This window comes from Podarcis vaucheri (genome assembly GCF_965113315.1).
Source record: "Podarcis vaucheri genome assembly, chromosome: 18".
Classification (NCBI taxonomy): Eukaryota; Metazoa; Chordata; class Lepidosauria; order Squamata; family Lacertidae; genus Podarcis; species Podarcis vaucheri.
The window spans coordinates 9,512,305-9,540,097 of NC_138756.1; the positions used below are offsets into that span (position 1 = coordinate 9,512,305).

A 27,793-nucleotide genomic window follows, 5' to 3' on the forward strand; every position below is an offset into this window, starting at 1 on the left:
CCAGAGGCGCTGTCTCCTTTCCCCTCCCAGCCCTGTTTTGCAGAGGTTACAAATTAGCTTTACGTTTTTCACCTGTAAAACGCATCAGAGGGTATGGGAAATGAAAATATGGGGTCTAAAATATAGGGCGCCGAGGGGGGGTGTCCTTTCCCCTCCCTAAATGAGGTCCCTATAAATAGCCCCAGAGAGAGAGGGGAAGGGATTCAAAGCTTGCTTCTCACCCTATGATTTTATTATTCCTTCTCCAGCATGCCAGCCACAAATGCAACTGCACTGAACCCTTGTTTTGGACTTTATTTTTTGTGGGGAGGGGGGTTGTTCCTAATTCCCCCCCCCTTGCAATTTGGCATGGACTACGTTGACAAGCGAAGGGACGCAGGTGGCACTGTGTGTTAAACCACAGAGCCTAGGACTTGCCGATCAGAAGGTCGGCGGTTCGAACTTTAAAACAGGGTTTTTTTTCCCCAGAGCATTTTTTAAATAGCTGTGTGTAGATGCAAACCTTCAAACGCAAAAGGGAATTGTTCCAAATTTTGGGCACAAAGGCTTCTAAGCCACACATCCCTAGAAACATACTCTCTCCCACTTGCAAAATTATAACTTGATCGCGGACGCAGCCCAACGAACGTTTGATGGCTCAACGCAATCGCCACAGATCCGGGCACCGGGTGATCTCTGGTACCCAGGATTCACGACGCTGGGAATCGTTTCTCGCTGAAATCAAGTTTCTAGTTGTCAAGAGGGAGGCGGCAGCCCCCAGAGAAATTCTCAGGCCAGACTGAGGTTGACTGAAGAGAATAACCCAGAATAACCCGAGGGTACCAGAATCTATAGGGCTGAACTGCCATCTTGTTAGATGGAGGTCAAATGAGGATGATGGGATGAAACTTCCTCAACCTAGTTCCCTCAAGATGTTTAAAAAGCACAGCTGGGGATCAAACCTGGGATATTCTTCATGAAATGCAGATGTTCTAAGCCAGGGGTGCCAAAACGTTTTCCAGAGAGGGCCACATTTGATGAAGTGAACATGCGTGAGGGCCGGCCAAAGTTATTTACCTTTTATTAGGATTGAAGTTGAGCTTTCTTTATGGGTTTTTTTTGGGGGGGATTTTAGGATTTCGCCCCAGGACACATGCAGCCACGGCGCCCCCGGATTAAATCGACCGCCGGGCCGGATCAGGCCCCCGAAACGGACTCTGGACATGCCTGCTCTAAGCGCTAAGCGACGCTGCCTCCTCGCGGCTGTGGCTCCAGCAGGAATTCAAACATGCGCACACGCAAACACACAATTCTGAAGATAAGGGACGGAACGACAGGTTGACGTACAGACATGCACACCACAACACCTCTCACACGAGGCTGGCAGAGGGAGAGGCGCAAAACCTGAGGTTTGTTACGACACGAGAGCAAGGAAGGGGGCCCGGCTAGCCCTGGAAGGTAGCAGGCAGCCTTGTGAGTCTGTTTTGGAGATCTGTTATCCTCCCCACGTACTTCAGGCAGGAAGGAGGGATGGGAGAAGGTGCCGTTGGACCTCCTAGCCCCATGCAAAATCTGATGCAGTGCTCGAACAATCCTCAATTCATGCCCAGATTCCCAATGCATACATGCACCGAATCTTTTTGCAACCCTCTGATTGGTTGGTTGATTGATTTAGCTCTTGTGAAGCCCACCCTTCGTGAAAAACCGACCCCAGGCATCATAAGAATGTCTATAATGTAATGCGGTGCCGGATTTACATATAAGCTAAACAAGCCACAGCTTAGGACCCCGCTCTCTTGGGGGCCCCCCAAAATTTTAAAGGACAAAAAAAAAAAAAACAACAACCAGGATGTACATTTCCAAAATATAAGATACAAAACAAAGAAAATAAAACCTACATCCAGCAACAGTGTTTTGTGTTGTGTAGGCTCCTAGGGTGTAAGTCATGGGCCCCGCCTGCTAGCCTGCTCCCTAAAATATCACCGGTTTGCTCCTTTCTATATATAGGGTGCCTACATTCTGCATAGGGACGCGGGTGGCGCTGTGGGTTAAACCACAGAGCCTAGGGCTTGCTGATCAGAAGGTCGGCGGTTCGAATCCCTGCAACGACGGGGTGAGCTCCCGTTGCTCGGTCCCTGCTCCTGCCAACCTAGCAGTTCGAAAGCACGTCAAAGTACAAGTAGATAACTAGGTACCGCTCTGGCGGGAAGGTAAACGGCATTTCCATGCACTGCTTTGGTTCGCCAGAAGCGGCTTAGTCATGCTGGCCACATGACCCCAAAACTGTCTGCGGACAAACGCCGGCTCCCTCGGCCAATAAAGCGAGATGAGCGCCACAACCCCAGAGTCGTCCGCAACTATACCTAATGTTACCTTTACCTTTACATACAGCAACAGTGTTTTGTGTTGTGCAGGCTCCTAGGATGTAAGTCATGGGACTTACTAGTCCTGCTAGCCTGCTCCCTAAAATATCACTGCTTTGCTCCTTTCTATATAGAGGGTGCCTACATTCTGCATGGACTGGTTGCAGCACAACATGCGCAAATGGCTTGAGATACCTATGAGGTCCATAAATGACCATATAACATATATTCAACACAAAAAACAGCAGCAGTTTGTTGTTGACAAAGGACAGCTGGACGTATAAAGGGCCCCAATACTTTCAGGAGCTGAGGGCCTCATCACACCTAAATCTGGCCCTGATGTAACGAAAACAAAGCAACTGAGGGGGGGGGGTTCAAATCCCAACAAGAATAAATCAAATTTCTATCACAGTCCTGGGGGGGAGGGAATAAAAATGTGTTTCACAGCTCCATAAATGGACCCTGCATGTTACCGAAAAACCCATCAAGGATTCTATTATTGACTGAGCCTTCCACAAATCGGGATATCCTATCCAGCTAAATCTTACTCACCGGACTGCAAGCCGACATTAGCCTTACTCACGAGAAGACAAAGGCACGCGCACACACAACTAATGCATTGCTTCCGTTACAATTCAGCTGCAATGCAACCCACCGGTTGCAATGGGTCTACTCATGAGTCCACTGTCTCTCGAAAAAGGGCTGGCTGGTTTCATTTGCCGGCATTAGAAGAAGTTTAAAAAGCCAGCCTTTAAACCGTAACCCATTTCACAAGCTGGAAAAGGAGCTATTTAGATTTAATTGCCAAAAAACTTCTCACTGACCTGTTCCTTCCCCAACAGAGCACCCAGGTGGAAATCCTGAATTTAAGAGGCTACAGGTGCAGAGGCCAATATTATTAAGGAGCAGGGAGAACTCTTGCTACTTGTAGCAACCTCAAGAGCAATGCTATAAAGTTCCTTCAGGTGATTGATATATATATATAATCATCCTGCTGCTGGACTCCATTTATCCCTGACTATTGCTTATATAAAACTGATTTTGATTTAAAAGAATCAAATTTACATTTCCATCATTAAATATCCACCCTTGCAGTCGTACATTCATTGACTTCCCTCCTTCCCCTCCCGCAGTTCTTTAAATTTCCCCATGATTTCTGCATGTTCTAAGAACAAAACAAACAAACAAACAAAAATCATTGAATTTAGTTTCCCCTCTCCACCCAATTATATCTCTCTATTGTGTGTTACACTGCTGAATTTACCTTAATCCAGGTAGCCTTTTCACTTGCCGGAGTCTCAGCATTTCAAGAGCAACAGATCCCACCAGCCTCGTTCACCAACTTCCTTGTAATTTGGGCACAGCTGTCTGCACTGCACATTTTAAAGCAGTATCACACCACTTTAAAACAGTCATGGCTTCCCCCAAAGGATTCTGGGAGCTGTAGTTTCTTAAGGATGCTGAGAGTTCTTTCTCTTCCCAGGGAACTCAGTGAATTGTAGCTCTGCGAGACGAATATGGGAATCTCTAAACTAGGCTTTCAGCTCCCATAGAAAAAAACTACAGTTCCCATTATTCTTTGGGTCAATCTTGTTTTAACAGATGTTTCAGAGTTTTGAGATTTTTTAAAATTGCAAACCCTTTTATTTCTGTTTAATAGCAAGCAGTCTATTATAGTAAACGGGGGAGGGATCCCTTTAAAAGTGCAAAGCTACTACTGACGAAGGGTGCTAATGTTATTTTTATTGTCGGAAGGGGAACCATTAAGCAAATTGGCGCTCGGCAAAAACCCCTGCCAGTCTGCTGCCAATCATCCAGACACCAGCCATCAATCATATAAAACCGGTCCTGAATGACCTACATTGGCTCCCAGGGTGTTTCTGATCACAATTCAAAGTGTCGGTGCTGACCTTGAAAGCCCTAAACAGCCCAGTATCCCTGAAGGAGCGTCTCCACCCCCATCGTTCTGCCTGGACACTGAGGTCCAGCACTGAGGGCCTTCTGGCAGTTCCTTCCCTGCGAGATGTGAGGTTACAGGGAACCAGGCGGAGGGCCTTCTCAGTGGTGGCACCCTCCCTTCAGATATCAAGGAAATAAACAAGTATCTGACTTTTAGAAGACATCTGAAGGGAGCTCTGTTTAGGGAAGATTTTAATCTTTGCTCTTTTATCGTGTTTTTAATGTTCTGTTGGGAGCCGCCCAGAGTGGCTTGGGAAACGCGGCCAGATGGGCGGGGTGCAAATAATAAATTATTATTAATATTATTATTACTGCTCAACAGCCCCTGATCCAGAGGTGCTGAGCAGGGACTGCCAGCCATTAAGGTAAGGGTAAAAGTTCCCCTGACCATTGGGTCCAGTCACAGACGACTCTGGGGTTGCAGCGCTCATCTTGCTTTACTGGCCGAGGGAGCCGGCGTACAGCTTCCGGGTCATGTGGCCAGCAGGACTAAGCCGCTTCTGGCAAACCAGAGCAGCGCACGGAAATGCCGGTTACCTTCCCGCCGGAGCGGTACCTATTTATCTACTTGCACTTTGACGTGCTTTCGAACTGCTAGGTTGGCAGGAGCAGGGACCGAGCAACGGGAGCTCCCCCCGTCGCAGGGATTCGAACCGCCGACCTTCTGATCAGCAAATCTTTGCACAAATCCTCTTGCTCTCCATCTATGCAGAATAAGGACTGGTGACATCCCCCCGGAAGTCTGCCGAAGAGATTCCCAGGGAGTGAAACACAGCCGTTTCCCTACCGGTCCCTCCCAAGGATTTTCTCATTTCCATCTGTGGCCCGTTTCGCTGGATAGATTTATTGCCATTTTTTAAAGGAGGAAGCACATATGTTCATGGGTGAATGTGAAAGGACCATATTGCATTCAGAGAAAGGAAGGAAAAGACTTTACAGCTTGATTTTTGCTTTTTTTTTTTTTTTCAAAAGAGGAACAGAGTGGGGATGGGAATAGAGACTCCAAGCCTCGCTCTCTTGAAGATGCCAACTTATTTCCGCTGGAGAATTCATTTCACCACCCACAGTGCAGCCAGTCACCAGCAGCAAAGGAGGCCCTGAATACCGTATTTTTTGCTCTATAAGACTCACTTTTCCCCTCCTAAAAAGTAAGGGGAAATGTGTGTGCGTCTTATGGGGCGAATGCAGGCTGCGCAGCTATCCCAGAAGCCAGAACAGCAGGCTGCGCAGCGATCCCTCTTGCTGTTCTGGCTTCTGAGATTCAGAATATTTTTTTTCTTGTCTTCCTCCTCCAAAAACTAGGTGCGTCTTGTGGTCTGGTGTGTCTTATAGAGCGAAAAATACGGTAATTAATATATATATATATATAGAGAGAGAGAGAGATGAATGCCTATGAGTCACATTTATTTCAATGCTCCAAGGAGGACAAATATTTGGTACATTGCGGTATCTCGGAGGAGACTGGCGGGGACCATTATTATTATTATTATTATTATTATTATTATTATTATTATTATTAAAATCTGCATACTGCCCGATAGCCATAGATCTCAAGGCAGCCGACAACGTAAAATTGCAATATGAAAAATGCAAAACAGATGACGAAAACAACAAGAAGGAAAGCAATAACCCCTTCTTCCACAACAGATTTTAAAGGGCATAGGACGTCAATTGCCCCAAGGCCCGGTTGAAGAGGAACCTTTTCGCCTGGCACCTAAAGGCGTACAGCAGTACGTTGGTTCTCAAACGCCTTGGTACTCAAACATCTTGGAACTCAAACACTGCAAACCCGGAAGGAAGTGTTCCAGTTTGTGAACTTTTTTTCGGAAGCCGAACATGCTCCGTTTTGAGTGTTACGCTTCCGATTTGAGTGTTACGCTGCGGTCTGTCTGTTTTTGCTATTTATTTTGCGTTTTTGCGGCTCTTTTTTGTGACTGCGCGGAACCCAGTTCAGCCATGGATTTTTTGATTATGTGACAGCCGTACATTGCTTATTGCTTTCGTTTTATGGATCCATGGTCTCGTTCGATAGTAAAATCCACGTTACATTGCCGTTTTAGGGGTTGTTTTTAAGAGTCTGGAACGGATTAATCCGTTTCGCATTCATTTCTATGGGTAAGCGCGCCTTGGTTTTGGAACGGACTTCCGGAACGGATTAAGTCTGAGAACGAAAGTACCACTGTATATATTCTGTGAAACGCATTTGTTTTAAACCATTGGTTATGCTGGCTATTTGGGTGGGGGGCTGACGGGAATTGGGGTCTCTGAAGGGGCACATACAGAGGGCCTCCAAATTCCCCCCATTCCACACACAAACACCCCATGCAATTGTGTTTCCACTGATCACCACCGTCAGGTAAACTGCCTCTGAATGTGGACGCTCTGTTGTAACTTTTGCAGTTAAGAAAGCAAAGTAAAATAAGCCACATGGAAGGAACGCTAAGAAGCTAAATTAGCCCAGCTGGAACAGATCACCAGACCATCAAGACCAGTATCCCGACTCCCAACACCAGTAGGAAGCAGCCAGTGATATACTGCCTTCAGCGATGATTTTTTTTTGCGACGCTCCAAAGGGCCGCGAAACCCGCAAATCCTGCCAACGCACACGCGAGGAAACAAACAGGGGGGAAAGGTTGTCGCTAGAACTGCCCTCCCTGAATTTGCCCGAAACCTTGTGGCAGTGAGTTCCATAAGCTGCTAACGACAGGCTTTCAACAGGAAGGCACTAGAGCTGAAAGTTTGGGTGGGGGGCGGAATAGCAGACAGGCAAAAACACGCAAATCCTTCTCCACGGATTGGGGACTTCCAGAGAACCGGCCCGCCATTTCCCCAAATGTCGCACCCGGCATTTAATACGCCCCCCCCCGAAAAAAATAAAGCCTTTCAGCAGGCATGCAAAGACAGGAAAACCAGGTTTTCACAGGAGGCGGAGGGTTCGACTGCTGGCAAAGTGTGGGGCCGCCGCCGCAAATCCCCTCTTTCCAACGACACCACTTTTTCCTAAGTGCCCCCCCCCAAATCCCCTTCCTTCCGGGGTTCTCCGTGGAGCAGGTTGCATAAGGCTCTGCGCATGTGGTCTGTTATCGTATAGATATCTATAATTGATATTAACTGTTTTGAGATATATATGTATTTATGCATGTATATATCTTACACTTATTGGGTTAAAGTTGCGCGGTAAGTCTAGATATGGCTTTCGGTGGTGCAGTCACAGCAGGGCGAGGTGGGATGGAGAGGATATGGGGTCACCGGGAGCCAAACTTTGGTCAGGAGCGACGGGTGATGGGGGGGGCGCAGCTGGCTCTCTTAATCTCTCTCTCTCTCAACACACACTCAAATACCAACACCCCCCTAACAGGGCTCCCCCCTAAACTTTCCCCAGCTTCTGTACGAGCCATGGGCATTCCTGCCCCGCTTTCCCCGCAAGCAGGCTTCGTAAACTGCCCAGCGGGCACCGGGTGTTGCAGCGGGCACCGGGGCACGACACCTGCCCCCCCGAAGATCTGGACTGCCCCCCTTTCCCTCCCGCCGCCAGTTTTGTGCAGCAAAAGGAACGGTCCGCAAGAGAGAAAAGGCGCCGCCGCGATGGGCATTGCAGTGCCACCCTGCCGCCAGCCGCGTTGGTGGTGCCGCCCTCACCCCACGGCCACCACGGTGCCGCCGGCCGCTCAGGTCAAAGGTCACAAGTTGGAAGGAAGCCTGGATTTTGCTGGGTCCGTGTCGGGCGTGCTAATGGCAGAGTCCTTGCGGGCGCCGCCCGAGTCCGGCGGCGGCGTAGGGGAGCCCACGGGCACCGGGTGGGGCGTGCCCCCACGGGGCGGAGGCGCAGCCCCCCGGGGCGTGCCTCCGGGGCTCTGGGCGGAGGGGGCCGGCGAGGGGGAAGAGGAGGCCGGGGACGCCCCTTGGCCTTGACCCGCCGCGGTGGCGATGGAGGAAGAAGACTCGCCGGCGGACGGCGGCGGGCTTTGGCCCATGGTCTGAGAGACGCCGTGCGGTAGCGACGGCTGCGAGGCCGACAGCGGGCGCGTCTCCTGGCTCAGGCTGCTGGTGGGGAGCGCCTGCGTGCTTTTGTGCGCCGCTAGCCGCTGCGGCGAGGCAGGCGCCTTCTGCTGAGTCAGCGAGAGCTGGGAGCCCGACTGGCCTTTGGCGCCGCCGTAGGGGAACGTCCGGCTGGCCAGGGGGCTTTGGACGGGCGGCCTGGGCGCCACGGCGGGGAAGGGGGCAGGAGGCTGCTGCTGCGGCGGTGGGCGCTGTGGCGGCTGCGGCGCGCCGTGTTGTTGTTGCTGCTGCTGCTGTTGCTGCTGCTGCTGTTGTTGCAGGTTGAGCTGCTGGTGTTGTTGCAGCAGCGCCGGCGAGATGGCGAAGGGCCCCGGGACGGCGCCTTGGTACTGCAGCCGGCGCACCATGCGCGGGGAGCCCAGTCCCAGGGGCCCCACCAACGGGCTGGCCATCTGCGGGCAGAAACTCATGGCCACAGCCTGCTGGAGCGTGGCGATGGCCGATGTCACCTGGGGCTGAGGCGCAGGGGCAAACATGGCCGCGTGATGATGGAGTTCTGCCTGTTGGACCATCTCGCGGTCGTAGCGGACAATCTCCTGTATGATCTCGTTCTCCTGGTTGTTGAAGACGCCCGAGTTGAGGTCGTGCTGGACTTTGTGCAGCAGGATGGAGTTCTTCTTGCCTGGTGGGGAGAGGGGGAAAAAGGAGAGAGGGTCAACATTGTAGCATCATACTCATGATAATAGGGACGCGGGTGGCGCTGTGGGTTAAACCACAGAGCCTAGGACTTGCCGATCAGAAGGTCGGCGGTTCGAATCCCCGCAATGACGGGGTGAGCGCCCGTTGCTCGGTCCCTGCTCCTGCCAACCTAGCAGTTCAAAAGCACGTCAAAGTGCAAGTAGATAAATAGGTACCACTCCAGCAGGAAGGTAAATGGCGTTTCCGTGCACTGCTCTGGTTCGCCAGAAGCGGCTTAGTCCTGCTGGCCACACGACCCGGAAGCTGTATGCCAGCTCCCTTGGCCAATAAAGCGAGATGAGCGCAGCAACCCCAGAGTTGGTCACGACTGGACCTAATGGTCAGGGGTCCCTTTACCTTTACCTTACTCATGATAATAAATGCTGGAAATGTAAGGAAAAGATAGGAACCTTTTACCACATGCGGCGGATGTGCTCCAAGATAAAAGACTTCTGGGAAAGGATTTATAATGAAATGAAAAATGAAAAACACATTTATTAAGAAATCACAAGCCTTTTTACTTGGTATAGTGGGGGATGAAATCCCCAAAAAGGATGTTACTTTTTTTCTGTATGCCACAGCTGCAAGAATATTACCAGTGAAGAATTGGAAGAAACAAGATTTACCAACTATCAAAGAATGGCAGATGAAAACGATGGACTATAGGGAGCTTGCTAAACTGACTGGGAGACTCCAAGACCAGAGAGAAGAGACGGCGGAAGAAGACTGGAAGAAGTTTAAAGAATATTTTGACCGTTAGGTCCAGTCGCGGCCGACTCTGGGGTTGCGGCGCTCATCTCGCTTTACTGGCTGAGGGAGCCGGCGTATAGCTTCCATGTCATGTGGCCAGCAGGACTAAGCCGCTTCTGGCGAACCAGAGCAGCGCACGGAAAATGTAGTATAAACACTGACAACTGGGGAACACTGGCCTGCGAGCGCTCCAGTTGGAGAACAGCCTTTGCCAAAGATGTCGTGGGCTTTGAAGACATTCGAACTCAGGGCGAGAGGGAGAAACGTGCTAAGGGGAAGGCACGCTTGGCAAATCGACACCGGGATCAACTCCCGCCTGGAAACCAATCTCCCCACTGTGGAAGGACGTGTGGATCCAGAATTGGCCTCCCCAGTCGCTTACGGACTCACTGTTAAGACCGTGTTCATGGAAGACAATCTTACTCGGCTACCAGTGATCACCAAAGAAGATGATGATCATCATCACTCTCAGTGGTACTGCCGGAGACCGCAAGCAGGGAGAGTCTTGTGTTCGAATCCCGTGGAGACTTTTCCCTGATCTAGTTGGTCAGGCTGCCGGACAAGGGCGGCCGGCCACTGGACTGACCCACCAAGGCCCTTCCGATGTTCCCTCAGCTCAGTCTCTGTGAATCTGGGAGAGCTCAGTTGGCAGAGCACGACCCTTAATCTCAAGGTTGTGGGTTCGAGCCTCAGGTTGGGCGAAGGATTCCTGAATTGCAGGGGGCTGGACTAGATGCCTCACGGGGTCCCTTCCGACTCTACAATTCTGATTCTGATCAAGGGCAAGATGCTAGAATAGAGGTGCCTCTTTGGAAAAAACTCTGGATGTACCGTATTTTTCGCTCTATAAGGCGCACCAGACCTCAAGACGCACCTAGTTTTTGGAGGAGGAAAACAAGGGAAAAAATATTCTGAATCTCAGAAGCCAGAACAGCAAGAGGGATCGCTGCGCAGTGAAAGCAGCAATCCCTCTTGCTGTTCTGGCTTCTGGGATAGCTGCGCAGCCTGCATTCGCTCCATAAGACGCACACACATTTCCCCTTACTTTTTAGGAGGGAAAAAGTGAGTCTTCTAGAGCAAAAAATACGGTACATTTCCAAAATATAAGATAAAAAATAAATAAAATAAAACCTACATCCAGCAACAGTGTTTTCCGTTGTGTACATAGCTGTCAACGTTCCCCTTTTTTAAAGGGAAATTCCCTTATTCCGAATAGGATTCCTCGCAAGAAAAGGGAAAAGTTAACAGCTATGGTTGTGCAGGCTCCTAGGATGTAAGTCATGGGTCCCACCTGCTCCCTAAAATATCACCGGTTTGTTCCTTTCTATATACAGGGTGCCTACATTCTGCTATTTATAATTATTAGTAGTCTGCCAAGGCTCTTCTACCCCTTCTGAAGTCGAGGAATGGGGCAGAATTTCCCCCATGGGGTGGGGGACCCCACAAAATACCTATGCGGTCCAGGCGGTCGATGGCGACTGTTTCGAAAGCTCGTCTCATCATGGGATATTCCTCCAAGACTTCGTTGAAGTTGTCCACCGAGAGGGAGTAGAGGCGGCAGTACGTGTCTGCTCGGACGCTGGCAGTACGCCGGCCTCTGGTCAGCAAGCAGATTTCTGCAAGGCAAGATAGGGAAAAAGCTTTTTTTCCAGCACACAAACACAGACAGGCAACACGGATTTCAGTCGCGACCCCCGCCAAGGGAATAAAACCCCACCACACCGTACATAGCTGTCAACTTACAGATTTGAAAATAAGGGACCGGCAGCCTCGAAAATAAGGGATCAGCAGCCAAAATAAGGGATTTCAGGGAAAAGACCCTGATGTTGGGAAAGATGGAGGGCGCAAGGAGAAGGGGACGACGGGGGACGAGATGGTGGGACAGTGTTCTCGAAGCTACCAGCATGAGTTTGACCAAACTGCGGGAGGCAGTGGAAGACAGGAGTGCCTGGCGTACTCTGGTCCAGGGGGTCACCAAGAGGCGGACACGACTAAATGACTAAACAACATTTAGGGAAGGGAAATGTCAACCCCCCATGCCCTATATTTTAGACCCTGAGCCTCACCTCCGAAATAGGAGCCGTCTGAGAGTTTCATCTCCTTGTTGCCCTTGGTGAGGACACTGACCACACCGTGCTGGATGAAATACATCTTCTTGCCAATGGTGCCCTCCCGGATGATGTAGTCGCCCGGCTGGAAGACCTCAAACTTGAGCTTCGTCAACATGGCGGTGACGAAGTTGGGGTCAGCGTTGGCGAAGAGAGGCATGGAGGCCACCAGTTTGCGGCAGTTGAAGTTGACAATCTCCTGGAGAGAAGGGCAGGAAAAGGAACAGGGGGCGGTGAGCAGGGACCGAGCAACGGGAGCGCACCCCGTCGTGGGGATTCGAACCACCGACCTTCTGTTCAGCAAGCCCTATGCTCTGTGGTTTAACCCACAGCGCCACCCGCGTCCCTTTTCATAGGTTGCCTACATTCTGCTATTTATAAGCTAAACAAGCTATAGCTTTGGGCCCCCCAAAAAATTAAAGGAAGAAACAACAAGATGTACATTTCCAAGATATAAGATAACAAACAAATAAAATAAATCCTACATCCAGCAACATTGCTTTGTGTAGGCTCCTGTGATGTAAGTCATGGGCCCCGCCTGCTAGCCTGCTCCCTAAAATATCCCTGGTTTGCTCCTTTCTATATATAGGGTGCCTACATTCTGCTATTTATAATTATTAGTAAAGGTAAAGGGACCCCTGACCGTTAGGTCCAGTTGTGGCCGACTCTGGGGTTGCGGCGCTCATCTCGCTTTATTGGCCGAGAGAGCCGGCGTACAGCTTCTGGGTCATGTGGCCAGCAGGACTAAGCCACTTCTGGCGAACCAGAGCAGCGCACAGAAACGCTGTTTCCCTTCCCGCCGGAGTGGTACCTATTTATCTACTTGCACTTTGACGTGCTTTCGAACTGCTAGGTGGGCAGCAGCAGGGACCGAGCAACGGGAGCTCACCCCGTCATTGCGGGGATTCGAACCGCCGACCTTCTGATCAGCTAGTCCTAGGCTCTGTGGTTTAACCCACAGCGCCACCCCAGTTTAAAAAGCCACCCTTTAAACCGTAACCGTAACCCATTTCACAAGCTGGCCTCTTTTTCCCCGGGCTCCAAAGACAACTCTTACCTCTCTCAGAGGCTCATTCAGTTCCTCAAGAATGCTGTCCTCATCGAACATCTTGCCTTGGTAGCGATGCTCATAGTAATCGTGGATTTTCTGTCGGAAGTCGGCAGGAAGCTTGTGGAAAGACATATACTGCTCGACTTGCTTGTACTGTGGGGAGAAGAGAGAGAAACTGCAGTGAGCGCGGAGGCATTTCAAACCCTTCATTTATTGATATGTGTAGACTGATTTCACAAAGTTAAGCTAAGCTAAGCAGATATATCGTATAGTTAAAGCTATGGTTTCCCCAATAGTGATGTATGGAAGTGAGAGCTGGACCATCAAGAAGGCTGATCGCCGAAGAATGGATGCTTTTGAATTCTGGTGCTGGAGGAGACTCTTGAGAGTCCCATGGACTGCAAGAAGATCAAACCTCTCCATTCGGAAGGAAATCAGCCCTGAGTGCTCACTGGAAGGACAGATCCTGAAGCTGAGGCTCCAAGACTTTGGCCACCTCGTGAGAAGAGAAGACTCCCTGGAAAAGACCCTGATGTTGGGGAAGATGGAGGGCACAAGGAGAAGGGGACGACAGAGGACGAGATGGTGGGACAGTGTCATGGAAGCTACCAGCATCACTGGACGCCAGGAAAGCCCATATAGATGGAAAGAAAACAGGCAAAACAGTCCTTTCTTTGAGACGGCCACCTCCTTAATAAGCCGCCTCCTCCTGTGAAAGATAGAAAGCCAGAGATCTTCACCATGGCCTGAAAAACCACTTGACCTAAAAAGCCCGAGAAGGTGAGATTTGCCCTACAGATTTGCCTATCAGGAATGCCAAGGCGTTGGCAAGAGTGAATTCTCTTTGCTTTCTGCATCTTGCACCAATCGCCTACCCCACGGGGCCATGGCTGTCAGAAGACGGGTGGCAGTCGCATCCGGCGATCACTCAGTCGAAGTGGGGGGGGGGGATTGGTGGGGGGGGTGTCTCTGAGGACCCAACGAGGTTGTCAGAAAAAGAGCCCTTTGCTTCAGGAGACAGGAAGAGGGCTGGTCAAAACAGCCTCCAGCCGTCGGCTCTAAAACCAAGCTGTCGTCTATCCTTTAAAGATTTTCACAGGGAAAGGAAAGGAAAGATTCCCCAATTGAAAATAAATATTCTTTAACAGAAAGCAGAGACGACGGATGTTCGCATGGGTCGGAGGTTTTTAATACTGCAATCCTGTGTTCTTTCACGTAAACACCAGGTGGAAATGTTTTTTCATTTATTGCTGCATTTATTTCTCCATTTCTCTCTCTTTCTTCCCTTTATTTCTATTGTTCCTTTCTTTCCTTCTTTCCTCCCCCCCCCAACAGCTGCAATTTTACTGTTATTATGGGGAAATCTCAACAAAAAAATCTGATCAAAAGAAAAGAAGATTGAGATCTTAAAAGACTCTTGGTTCTGAAGGAAACATTACCGTATTTTTTGCTCTAGAAGACTCACTTTTTCCCTCCTAAAAAGTCAGGGGAAATGTGTGTGCGTCTTATGGAGCGAATGCAGGCTGCGCAGCTATCCCAGAAGCCAGAACAGCAAGAGGGATTGCTGCTTTCACTGCACAGCGATCCCTCTTGCTGTTCTGGCTTCTGAGATTCAGAATATCTTTTTTCTTGTTTTCCTCCTCCAAAAACTAGGTGCGTCTTGTGATCTGGTGTGTCTTATAGAGCGAAAAATACGGTAAATAGGAGACCTTATTGCTCCCTATATATTGACATACATATTGATAGATTAAATAAAATCATATCTACTGTGTCTCAGGGCAGTGGGAGAAAGGAGAGGTTGTAATGGAAATGACCGCAGGGTTGTTTCTGCTTTCCTTTTTCCCAGCTAGATGGAGCTTCCACATTCAGGAGCAATCTACCGCCGTAGGAATAAATGCGAAAGAGCAGGAACGTATGAGGTTTGTCACACTCGTGCTCTCCCTGGGACAAGGAAACGCTGGGACAAGACGCTGAAGGAGCGTCTCCACCTCCATCGTTCTGCCTGGACACTGAGGTCCAGCGCAGAGGGCCTTCTGGCAGTTCCCTCCCTGCAAGAAGCCAAGTTACAGGGAACCAGGCAGAGGGCCTTCTCGGTGGTGGCGCCCGCCCTGTGAAACGCCCTCCCGCCAGATGTCAAAGAGAAAAAGAACTACCAGACTTTTAGAAGACATCTGAAGGCAGCCCTGTTTAGGGAAGCTTTTAGTGTTTAATAGGTTATTGTATTTTAGTGTTTTGTTGGAAGCCGCCCAGAGTGGCTGGGGGGACCCAGCCAGATGGGCAGGGTATAAATAATAAATTATTATTATTATTAAATGGGATCCGAGCCGCTGGCTGCCTTGTCTCAGCCGCGGAAACGCCACCCAACGGACCAGGCGTACCTTCTCTTGATACTGGCGCCGGGAGGAATCGAGAGACTGGATGAGGGCTGTGGCATGGCCAATGAACATGGCATAGCACGTTGCTCCCACGATCATGCTCAGCATTGTCAGCCAGATGTCGGTCATGCTCTCCGGCGCTTGGCGGCCGTACCCAATGCACAGCATGTGGCTCATTGACTTGAAGAGAGCGAAAGAGTACAGTTCGCTCCAGGAATCGTTCTGGAACAGAGAGAGAGGCAGGTCACAGGAGGAAGCTACACTTGATCATAGCCAAAAGTCCGAGAATGTACACTTATTTTTTAAAAATATATATTTATTAGCATTTTCTATAATGAAACAAAAACAAAAATAAACAACCACAAAAAATATAACATACAAAAATGTAAAACTTAAAAACAATTAAAAACACATAAAGTTTCAATTGCTTATTTCTTTTAACTTATTTCTCAGACCTCCTCACACCTTCCCCTTCTTGTATTCCAATTCAAATTATTAGCCCAGCAAAACCTTATTACTTATTTCTCAACTTTAACTTAATAATTTAATTTAACATATTATTATTTTACTTTTTCTCTTTCATCCATTTCCTCGATTTATTTTTGCTAACCTTATTTTCATTTGATTTAGTTCATTTTAAAAAACACAATATTACCTTATCCAAACTTAAACATCAATACTTATACATCAATACTCATTCTTAAAACATTTTTTCTAAAGTCGATTCAAATTCCCTTCCACGAATTTCCCAATTTTCATACAAATAACAAAACAAAATAAAAACAAAACAAATTATAATTATGTACCCTTTGGATTCCCAAACTCCACCCCCCCTTTCCCGGTTTCAGTCCCCAATAAATGTCTGTCAGTCTTAATCTACTATCAGCCTGGAGATCTCACATCCGAGGCTCTTAATTCTCTCTCAATTCCTCTCTGCCGCTTTTTTTGATAGTCCTTAATATTGAACACCAAATCTCGGAGAAGCTCTGGCCCAACAGGGTCCTGAATGTACACTTATTTTAATGAATTGACTTTTGCACAACTTCAGAAAGCTTTTACAGAGTTACGACTAAATACAATAAGCTCTGCTTATAGAGATGGGAGACACAGAGGCAGACCAAAAAACGAATGTGTTTGCATCAGGGGATGTCCTGAAGTAGAGGAACTTATGCATTATATCTTGCACTGTCCCTTATATAATGATGCAAGAAAAATATTTTTAGTACAAGATCCCCTGGCCAGAACCCCTCTGACACGATTTTATATCTCCTCACAGACACAGATAAGTATGTGACCTGGCGTGTAGCACTTTATGCAACCGCTGCTAGGAAAATTAGAGCAAATTATATAGCCAAGGTAGCCATTAACTGTAAAGGAGATGAATTTATTTGATCCTATCTATCTACCTCAGGCTATGCTCTATCTTTGTCACCAAACTCTTTATAAATTGCGCACTGTATTAATTGACATTGCTTTTAACATTAGTGGCCATGTGATGATTCTAGCTTACGAATTTTATTGTTTAATGTCTTGATTTGTACATTGGGGTACTTTCATAGCTCTGTTTAGAGTACGTAATGTTTTGATAATATAAATGTTTTAAGTCTTTTTTATCAATTCAGTATATTTTCCTTTAATTGCCAAATAATTCTGTGTACATCGCGGCAGCCTTTGGCTATGAGCAATAAAACTGACTGAGACTGAGACACAGGAGGAAGCAGGAAGCCTGGGCAAAACACAAGCCAGTCCTCTTGTCTGACAGGTCTGTGTTTTCACTATTACAGTCATACCTCGGGTTACAGGTATGCGGTTTTTCGGGTTGCGCACTGCCGAAACCTGGAAGTACCGGAACAGGTTACTTCCGGGTTTCAGCAGTCGCACATGTGCAGAAGCGCTAAACTGAGCTTTGCACAGAAGCGTCGAATCGCAACTCGCGCGTGCACGGATGCGGGTTGCGAATGTGCCTCCCACACGGATCACATTCACAACCTGAGCATCCACTGTACTAACTCAACCAGTGCCAAATTTATGTACAGTCATATCTCGGGTTGAATGTGCTTCAGGATGAGCGTGTTTGAGTTGCGCTCCGTGGCAACCCGGAAGTAACGGAGCAGACCACATAACTCCGGTCCTGAGAGATCTGCATTGGCTCCCAGGACGTTTCCGAGCACGATTCAAAGTGTTGGTGCTGACCTTTCAAGCCCTAAACGGCCCAGTAGACCTGAAGGAGCGTCTCCACCCCCATCGTTCTGCCCGGACACTGAGGTCCAGCTCCGAGGGCCTTCTGGCGGTTCCCTCCCTGCAAGAAATGAGGTTACAGGGAACCAGGCAGAGGGCCTTCTCGGTGGTGGCACCCTCCCTTCAGATGTCAAGGAAATAAGCAGCTATCTTCTCTTTAAAAGACATCTGAAGGCAGCCCTGTTTAGGGAAGTTTTTAATATTTAACGCTGTATTGTTTTTAACACTTGATTGGAAGCCGCCCAGAGTGGCTGGGGAAACTCGGCCAGATGGGCAGGGTATAAATAAATCATTATCATTATCATTATCATTATCATCACTATCATTATCATTATCATTATCATTATCATTATCATGGAGGCCGGCTCCCGGTAGCAAGAGCCAAGAGGGGGGGGAGATGTCGAGGCAACCGGACTCACCACCATCCCGTTGATGGAGACCCAGCAGTCGCTGGGGAAATCTTGGAGCATGGGAACCAGGAACTGGAGGCAGCCATCCCAGTGGCACAGAAGAAGCATCATTCCAATGAGGTTGATGATCCTCATGACGGCGCTGGCCAGGTCGTAGGTCATGTGGAAGATCTGAAAGGGAAACGCATATATTATTTCAGGACTGTAACGGGCCGGAGAACTGGGCCCAGGCTCAGAAAATGAATTTCAACAGGGACAAACGTAAGGTTCTGCACTTAGGCAGGACGAACCAGGATGGGGGGCATCTGGCTTGCTAGCGGTACCTGTGAAAAGGATCTAGGGGTCTTGGTGGACCAGAAGCTGAACATGAGTCAAGAGTGTGATGCAGCAGCAAAAAAGGCTAATGCTATTGCAGGCTGCATCAAACAGGAATCTAGTGTCCAGATCAAGGGAAGTCATAAAGTAAAGGTAAAGGGACCCCTGACCATTAGGTCCAGTCGTGGCCGACTCTGGGGTTGCGGCGTTCATCTCGCTTTACTGGCCGAGGGAGCCGGCGTACAGCTTCCGGGTCATGTGGCCAGCATGACTAAGCCGCTTCTGGTGAACCAGAGCAGCGCATGGAAACGCCGTTTACCTTCCTGCCAGAGCGGTACCTATTTATCTACTTGCACTGGTGTGCTTTTGAGCTGCTACGTTAGCAGGAGCAGGGACCGAGCAACGGGAGCTCACCCTGTTGTGGGGATTCGAACCACCGACCTTGTGATCGGCAAGTCCTAGGCTCTGTGGTTTAACCCACAGCGCCACCTGTGTCCCTGAAAGGGAAGTCATAGTCCATAGTCCCGCTCTATTCTGCCCAGCTCAGACCACATCTGTGTCCAGTTCTGGGCGCCACAATTTAAGAAGGATGTTGACAAGCTGGAACGTGTGCAGAGAAGGGCAAGCAAGATGATTAAGGGTCTGGATACCGAGCCTGATGAGGAATGGTCGAAGCAGCTGGGTATGTTTATCCTGGAAAAGAGGAGATATGAGAGCCATCCTCAAATATCTGAAAGGCTGCCACATGGAAGAGGGAGCACGCTTGTTTTCTCCTGCTCTGGAGGGTAGGACTTGAACCCGTGGCTTCAAGTGACAAGAAAGGAGATGCCAACTAAACAACAGGAAAAACTTTCTGACAGTAAGAACTGTTCGGCAGTGGAACAGACTCCCACAAGATGTGGCGAACTCTCCTTCCATGGAGGATTTTAAGCAGAGGTTGGGTGACCATCTGTCATGGGTGCTTTAGCCGAGATTCCTGTATCGCGGGGGGTTGGACTAGATGACCGCTGGGTCCCTTCCAACTCTAAGATTCTACGATTCTATGATCTACACTCCACATTTCTGTGATAAGCCAGTTTGGAAGACAAAAATCTCAATCGAGACAGATTAAAGGCGAATTCTAGAGAAATAACACTAAACTGGGTGATATATATATATATATATATATATATATATATATATATATATATCAGCAGATTGAAAACAGGGGGGTGCAATTACTGTTAGAGCTTTGTTCTGTTTCTTTGAAAAGCTCACCAGACCAAAATGGTCTTAAGAGCCACTACAAAGACTCTCCTCCACCTATAAAACAGAACAAGCTGGCCGGGCCATTGATTTTCCGTTTCCTTCTTTATTTTACTTTAAATTTAAAACAGAAAACGGGTCTGCAGACTCTTCTCGATGCCGCACTCCCAAGAGCAAAAGGAACAATTATTAAAGTTATCATTATATTTATATCCTGCCCCCCCCCCCCAGACTGGGGCTCGAAGCAGCTTACGCAAATTAAAACAACACAAAAAAACACAGAAAGCTAAATACAGTGGTACCTCGGGTTAAGTGCTTAATTCGTTCCGGGGGTCCGTTCTTAACCTGAAACTGTTCTTAACCTGAAGCACCACTTTAGCTAATGGGGCCTCCTGCTGCCGCCGGAGCACGATTTCTGTTCTCATCCTGAAGCAAAGTTCTTAACTCGAGGTAATATTTCTGGGTTAGCGGAGTCTGTAACCTGAAGCGTCTGTAACCCGAGGTACCACTGTACATATAAAAGGCTGAGAGGTGACTGGATTGCTGTCTTCAAATATTTGGAAGATGTACAGACCCGCTGAAACCCGGAAGTAACGGAACGGGTTTTGGCAGTCACGCATGCGCAGAAGCGCTGAACAGTTGGTGTTTAAAGACAGGTTGGAAATATCGCTAAGCGACTGAGCAGGAAGGTTGATCGAGAGAGGAGGCCCTCTGTTATTCCAACTCTTACAGTGGTACCTCGGGTTACATACGCTTCAAGTTACATACGCTTCAGGTTACAGACTCTGCTAACCCAGAAATAGTACCTTGGGTTAAGAACTTTGCTTCAGGATGAGAACAGAAATCGTGTTCCGGTGGTACGACAGCAGCAGGAGGCCCCATTAGCTAAAGTGGTGCTTCAGGTTAAGAACAGTTTCAGGTTAAGAACGGACCTCCGGAACGAGTTAAGTACGTAACCAGATGTACCACTGTAGACGTGCCAGAAATTGAACCCAGGGTTTTGCAGACGTCACAGGTGCGGCCTAATAAAATAGCTCCCGCTTCCCGGAAGTAGTTAAGGCAGGATTCGAACCGGCGACCGCAATCATTTGCAGCGGGGGGATGGGGCTCTCCCCCACCTGCCCTGCGGACCACCAACGCTGCCGTTTTGATCGCAGGCTCGAGGCAGCGTGGAAATAGCTCTCTCTCTCCCTGCGCGGAGGAAACGCAATCACAAAAGGCTCGTCGTTTGACAAGGACGTATTAATTGTTCCAACATTCAATCTAGTGGGTAATTACAGCTGGGGTCAGGGGAGAGACAAGGGCCTCTCTGCGGCGCATGGCCTGCGTCGAGGGGGGGGGAGCCGGCATGTGGAAGCTCGCAGCCGATGCACAGATGCTCCCCTCCCGGCAGAAATTATGATGCGGGAATGGAGAGCAGGCTGCAGTTTCTCCGGGAGACACAGAAGGACAGGGCAAAAGCGCTGACACGAGGCAGCGTCCACCTTTGGGGTCCTGCCTTCTCCCGCTCCAGGCCAGTGGCTCCATAAACTCACCCCCCCAGCTCCATAAACTCATCCGCCGTGCCCCCTACCCTACCAAAAGCATCTATCTTGGACCTCAAATGCCTTGGCTCCCGAACAAATCCGCTCCCGAACGATCGAAACCCGGAAGTGACTGTTCCAGTTTGCAAACTACCATGTTGTTGTTGTTGAGTCGTTTAGTCGTGTCCGCCTCTTCGTGACCCCCTGGACCAGAGCACGCCAGGCACTCCTGTCTTCCACTGCCTGCCGCAGTTTGGTCAAACTCATGCTGGTCGCTTTGAGAACACTGTCCCACCATCTCGTTCTCTGTCGTCCCCTTCTCCTTGTGCCCTCCATCTTTCCCAACATCAGGGTCTATTCCAGGGAGTCTTCTCTTCTCATGTGGTGGCCAAAGTCTTGGAGCCTCAGCTTCAGGATCTGTCCTTCCAGTGAGCACTCAGGGCTGATTTCCTTCCGAATGGAGAGGTTTGATCTTCTTGCAGTCCATGGGACTCTCAAGAGTCTCCTCCAGCACCAGAATTCAAAAGCATCCATTCTTTGGCAATCAGCCTTCTTTATGGTCCAGCTCTCACTTCCATACATCACTACTGGGAAAACCAGAGCTTGAACTAGACAAACCTTGGTTCGCAAACTACCGTACCTTCCGTCTATAAGACGCCCCCATGCACAAGACGCCTTCTATTTTGGAGGACTCCTATTTAAGAAAATGGGGGGGGGGGAGATACAGTGGTACCTCGGATTAAGAACTTAATTCATTCCAGAGGTCCGTTCTTAACCAGAAACTGTTCTTAACCTGAGGTACCGCTTTAGCTAATGGGGCCTCCCACTGCTGCCACTGTGTGATTTCTGTTGTCATCCTGAAGCAAAGTTGTTAACCCGAGGTACTATTTCTGGGTTAGCGGAGTCTGTAACCTGAAGTGTCGGTAACCTGAGGTACCACTTTACTATGCATGTATAAGACAAGCCCAGATTTTGAACATTAAAAAGGTAAAGGTCCAGTCGCAGATGACTCTGGGGTTGTGGTGCTCATCTCGCTTTACTGGCCGAGGGAGCCGGCGTTTGTCCGCAGTTTTTCGAGGTCATGTGGCCAGCAGGACTAAGCCGCTTCTGGCGAACCAGAGCAGCGCATGGAAACGCCATTTACCTTCCCCGCCAGAGTGGTACCTATTTATCTACTTGCACTTTGACGTGCTTTCGAACTGCTAGATTGGCAGGAGCAGGGAGCGAGCAACGGGAGTCCACCCTGTCATGGGGATTTGAACCGCCGACCTTCTGGTCGGCAAGCCCAAGAGGCTCCGTTGTTTATTTTAGAGTAAAAAAGAATAGTCTTATACACTGAAAAGCATGCTATTTTCGGAAGCTGAACGTCCCGGGCGGCTTCTGCGCATGCGCAAAGTGCGATTTAACCCATTCTGGTACTTCCAGCTTTCAGCAGTCTGTAACCCGAAAAAAACACAACCTGAAGCGTCTGTAACGTGAGGTATGACTGTATCCTGGGCTGCTATCCACACTCACACTGCTAATAACATGTTCTCTAAGAAGTTTAGTCGAGTTTCCTGCCTTGCAGGGGCGGATGTGTCCCTCAAGATTCCTTCCAACCCTAAAATTATAAGATTCCAAGTACATCACACTCCGTTCAGCATTATTTACTTTCAAGTAAGTAGCTGCATATGCCAAACTGAAGCCCTTTATTTTTCTCCTTGTTTATACCGGTCTCAGCTTCCTATTGCATAATTTGCTCAGGGGACACAGTTAGGAACTTAGCTGCCCATGTCTTGTTCCTCCTTGTCGCTCGTTGTCATTTAAGGTGGCAAAACTGAGGAACTCTCCCTGTTAATGAGCGACGAAGTGTCAAATCGAGGGAGAAAATCATAGACTTGCAGAAACCACTTAGGAGTGTGGCTTCACCACCATGGACAGAGGACTAAATTTGCCTCCAGGTCAGAGAGAGATTGGGGTTTTTTTCCCTTCCCGTCCCACAAATCACAAAAGCCTTTCATGGCAAGTATATTCCCACACAGAAATGGAGGCAGTGAGAGATTTTACTTTCTTGGGCTCCATGATCACTGCAGATGGTGACAGCAGCCACAAAATTAAAAGGCGCCTGCTTCTTGGGAGAAAAGCGATGACAAATCTAGACAGCATCTTAAAAAGCAGAGACATCACCTTGCCAACAAAGGTCTGTATAGTTCAAGCTATGGTTTTCCCAGTAGTGATGTATGGAAGTGAGAGCTGGACCATAAGGAAGGCTGAGGGCCAAAGAATGGATGCTTTTGAATTCTGGTGCTGGAGGAGACTCTTGAGAGTCCCATGGACTGCAAGAAGATCAAACCTCTCCATACTGAAGGAAATCAGCCCTGAGTGCTCACCGGAAGGACAGATCCTGAAGCTGAGGCTCCAAGACTTTGGCCACCTCATGAGAAGAGAAGACTCCCTGGAAAAGACCCTGATGTTGGGGAAGATGGAGGGCAGAAGGAGAAGGGGACGACGGAGGACGAGATGGCTGGACAGTGTTCTCGAAGCTACCAGCATGAGTTTGACCAAACTGCGGGAGGCAGTGGAAGACAGGAGTGCCTGGCATGCTCTGGTCCAGGGGGTCATGAAGAGGCGGACACGACTAAATGACTAAACAACAACAACATATTCCCACACAACATCCATTGTACACGGAAGACAATGGAAGACGGTGGTGAATAATATTCTTAAGTTATGAATGATCCGTGTCACCATTAAGAAAATGAGGTAGGGACAGGTTAATAATTATGTGGACTTGTCCCTGGATCAAGGGACTTTTCTTCTTTAAGTTCTCAAAGCTCTTAAGTGGGCTCAAGGTTGTCACCTGGACTAGCCAGATATTTCACTGAGAATCAACCACAGCCAATCAATCAATCAATCAATCAAAAAGGCTTTAGAGCTGTCTTGCCCCAAAATGGCAACAAGGCATTCCGTTTTTGTGGCTGCAAGCATGGACTAAGAAGCCGTTTGGCTCCAAGCTTATATTATCTGAGTTTCCAACACTACTTGGATGGCTCCAAGTTGGATTGTGGTGATGATGATGATTTTATTTATTTATACACACACACACACACACACACACACACAATTACCTCGCCCATCTGGCCAGGTTTCCCCAAGCCACTCTGGGCGCCTCCCAACAGAGTATTAAAAACACAACAAAACATCAAACAGTTAAAACTTCCCTAACTGCGAGAGGAGAAAAAACTCCCCGCTTTCCTTTCTGCATAGGTAAAGGTAAAGGGACCCCTGACCATTAGGTCCAGTCGTGGCCGACTCTGGGGTTGCGGCGCTCATCTCGCTTTACTGGCCGAGGGAGCCGGTGTACAGCTTCCGGGTCATGTGGCCAGCAGGACTAAACCGCTTCTGGCAAACCAGAGCAGCGCATGGAAACGCTGTTTACATTCCCGCCGGAGCGGTACCTATTTATCTACTTGCCCTGGTGTGCTTTGGAACTGCTAGGTTGGCAGGAGCAGGGACCGAGCAACGGGAGGTCACCCCGTTGTCACGGGGATTCGAACCGCCGACCTTCTGATCAGCAAGTCCTAGGCTCTGTGGTTTAACCCACAGCACCACCCGCGTCCCTATCCTTTCTGCATGGCATGCATTTATTTTCCACACCTCCATCACATTCCCCCTTGCTGATTTTCCCCCTATACTAAAAAATCCCAGATGTTGTACCCCTTCCCCATCAGAGGGAGGCCTGTGGGTTATTTCCTGATAATTTGGATCGCCCATTTCTGAACCCTCTCCAGCTCTGCAATATCCTTCTGAGGACCGTCAATCCTCCACATCTGACATCTCTTCCTGAAAAGGTGGAAGGCCAGGCTGCCTCCATTTATTCAACCATATGTCTTTAACCACTATCTATTAAGAATGTATGTTTCCTGTGTTTTTCATGTGCAATTCCATTTTCCTCCAAGGATCTCAAGGTTCTCCCCCATCGTCATAGCCTCCCACCCTTCAAGGTAGCTTAGGTCATGGAAGAGAGAACAGGCAGAGGTTGCCGGGGGCCAGTTTAATCCCATCTGGATTTGGGGGAAACCTCAGCCCAAATGCCAGCCCCTGGTTTGTTCTGGGCTCAATCCAAATTTTGGGTCCCAGAACAAAAAAAAACCAGACCAACAACTCCCTACCACAAACACATTTCAAAGGCCAAAGGCCTGGTTATAGAGAAACATTTATACCTGGAGCCTAATGTTAATGATATGTTAATGAAGGCGCCAGGCGAGCCTTCCTGGGGAAAGGATTCCACAAATGGGGAGCAACAGCACGGAAAGACAATTGTGGAGCTCTCCGTGGTCCTGAATGACCACTTGGTGCTCTCCGTGGTACTGAAAGACCACCTGAAATTTCATTGCGCTGAATGAGCTCTTGGAGCTCTCCATGGTATTGAAACACAACCTCAAATTCCTTTATAACACTGAACGGCCACTTCAGAGCTCTCCGTGGTACTGCATGACTTGCCTGAGCTCCCCACCTACTTGGAAGCTCTCTGCGCTTCAGGGAAACAACTACCCCAAGTTCAGAGCTCTCCATCGTGCTGAAAGACTACAGGACCACAACTCCTATCATCCTTGACCACTGCTGCTGAAGGGAGCTGTAGTCCAGCAAAATCTGGGGGGACCACTGGGTTAAGGAAGGCTGCAAATGAATAAACAATCCTACCTCCTCCCACTGGTGAATGTAACGGATAAGTCTCGAAAGGCGAAGCAGCCGCAAAAGGCTGAGGATCTTCGTGAAGCGGACGATGCGCAGAGCCCGGGCAGTCTTGTAGACCTCCGAGTCGATGCCCTTCTCCACGATGAGGAAAATATAATCCACAGGGATGGAGGAGACCAAGTCCACCACGAACCACGTCTTTAGATACTTCTTCTTGATACGCTCAGGGTCCAAGATGATCTCCGTGTTGTCCTCAATGACGATCCCCGTCCGGAAGTTCATCACCAGGTCCATGAGGAAGAAGGTGTCTGACACTACGTTGAATACGATCCAGGGGGCCGTGGTCTCGTCCTTGAAGAAGGTGATACCAACGGGGATGATGATGAGGTTCCCCACCATGAACAGAAGCATGGTGAAGTCCCAGTAAAACCTAGAGAGGGAAGGGGAAAAGATGTCTTAGGAACACAGGAACCAGCCAAACAGCGAGTGTCATAAACTGATTGGATGCAATGGCAAAAACCAGCTGGGGAACCCCCCAGGGGAAGAAGGTTCAAAGCCAGGGGATGGGTGTTTTCGCTTTGTAAGTAAAATGTGTGTACAGTGGTACCTCAGGTTACATACGCTTCAGGTTACAGACTCCGCTAACTCAGAAATAGTGCTTCAGGTTAAGAACTTTGCTTCAGGATGAGAACAGAAATCGGGCTCCGGCGGCACAGCAGCAGCGGACCTCCAGAACAAATTAAGTTCATAACTAGAGGTACCACTGTACTTGCCAAGCTAAACATTGTCCAGTTACACAAAAATAATACCAAATTTGAACCCCTCACACCCAAAAAAAACCCTGTTTTTAAGCCACCTCCTTAAGGAAGTTCCACTTCCTTAAAATGACACGCCCTACACTTACAGTGAGAGTGAGAGCTGGATCATAAAGAAAGCTGATCGCTGGAGAATGGATGCTTTTGAATTCTGGTGCTGGAGGAGACTCTTGAGAGTCCCATGGACTGCAAGAAGATCAGACCTCTCCATTCTGAAGGAAATCAGCCCTGAGTGCTCACTGGAAGGACAGATCCTGAAGCTGAGGCTCCAGTACTTTGGCCAACTCATGAGAAGAGAAGACTCCCTGGAAAAGACCCTGGTGTTGGGAAAGATGGAGGGCGCAAGGAGAAGGGGGCTACAGAGGATGAGATGGTGGGACAGTGTTCTCAAAGCGACCAGCATGAGTTTGACCAAACTGCGGGAGGCAGTGGAAGACAGGAGGGCGTGGCGTGCTCTGGTCCAGGGGGTCACGAAGAGGTGGACACGACTAAACAACAACAACAACAAACTCTTACAGTTTGCAAATTGCAGCAATTAAAGCGCTACCCATTCAGTTCTGGAAAGAAGACAGATCCGAACTTTGGACACCCTGATCGTCATCTTAGGTGCCAACTCCCTGGGAACCTGGGAGCACCCACAAAATTCCCCATGAAGAGGCCAGGCACCCACAAATTTCGGTGCCAGGGCTTTGCACTCTGCGTGGCACCCACATCACTGGGCACTCCTGATGATCATGATGTAACCCTGGAGATATGTAAAAAGATCTGCAGGGTGAAAAATAAGGTACATCTTTCAGGGGGTGGAGAGGAGAGTTGGCTCCTGCCCCCCAAAGCTCATCCACGCACCCTTCCTCCCTGATCCCCACAAGCCATGCAACTCGAACTGTCAACGACCTTCTTGGAGAGCCTGCAAGGTCGAACGAGGGAGCATGCAGCAATTTGGAGATCGCTGTGCATTGTCAGTCAAGATTAAACGCTGCAACCCCTTTCCACAAACACACTGGAATACAGGGAGGGGTTCTCACAAGAGTGTCTATCGGGGGGCAGGGACAAGAATGATGGGGAAGTCTGCATCCTAACCCAGATGCCAAGAGTGCCAAAAGCAATAATAATAATCTTAAAAAGCAGAGGCATCACCTTGCCAACAAAGGTCCGTATAGTTAAAGCTATGGTTTTCTCTGCAGTGATGCATGGAGGTGAGAGCTGGACCATAAAGAAGGCTGATCGCCGAAGAATGGATGCTTTTGA

General features: G+C 48.9%; 1 protein-coding gene across 1 annotated transcript in view; it reads right to left on the bottom strand.

The window, feature by feature from the left end:
* Positions 1 to 6,236: 6,236 nt before the first annotated feature.
* Positions 6,237 to 27,793, bottom strand: part of HCN2 (hyperpolarization activated cyclic nucleotide gated potassium and sodium channel 2) — a 45,118-nt gene continuing 23,561 nt past the window's right edge. Inside the window, exons 2-8 of the mRNA XM_082206833.1 lie at positions 25,737 to 26,160; positions 17,980 to 18,141; positions 15,326 to 15,544; positions 12,954 to 13,100; positions 11,855 to 12,095; positions 11,240 to 11,404; positions 6,237 to 8,982 (exon numbers count right to left, since the gene is read on the bottom strand). Of these exons, the coding sequence (XP_082062959.1) occupies positions 7,982 to 8,982; positions 11,240 to 11,404; positions 11,855 to 12,095; positions 12,954 to 13,100; positions 15,326 to 15,544; positions 17,980 to 18,141; positions 25,737 to 26,160 (2,359 nt within the window). The 3' untranslated portion in view covers positions 6,237 to 7,981. The remainder of the gene's footprint in view (positions 8,983 to 11,239; positions 11,405 to 11,854; positions 12,096 to 12,953; positions 13,101 to 15,325; positions 15,545 to 17,979; positions 18,142 to 25,736; positions 26,161 to 27,793) is intronic.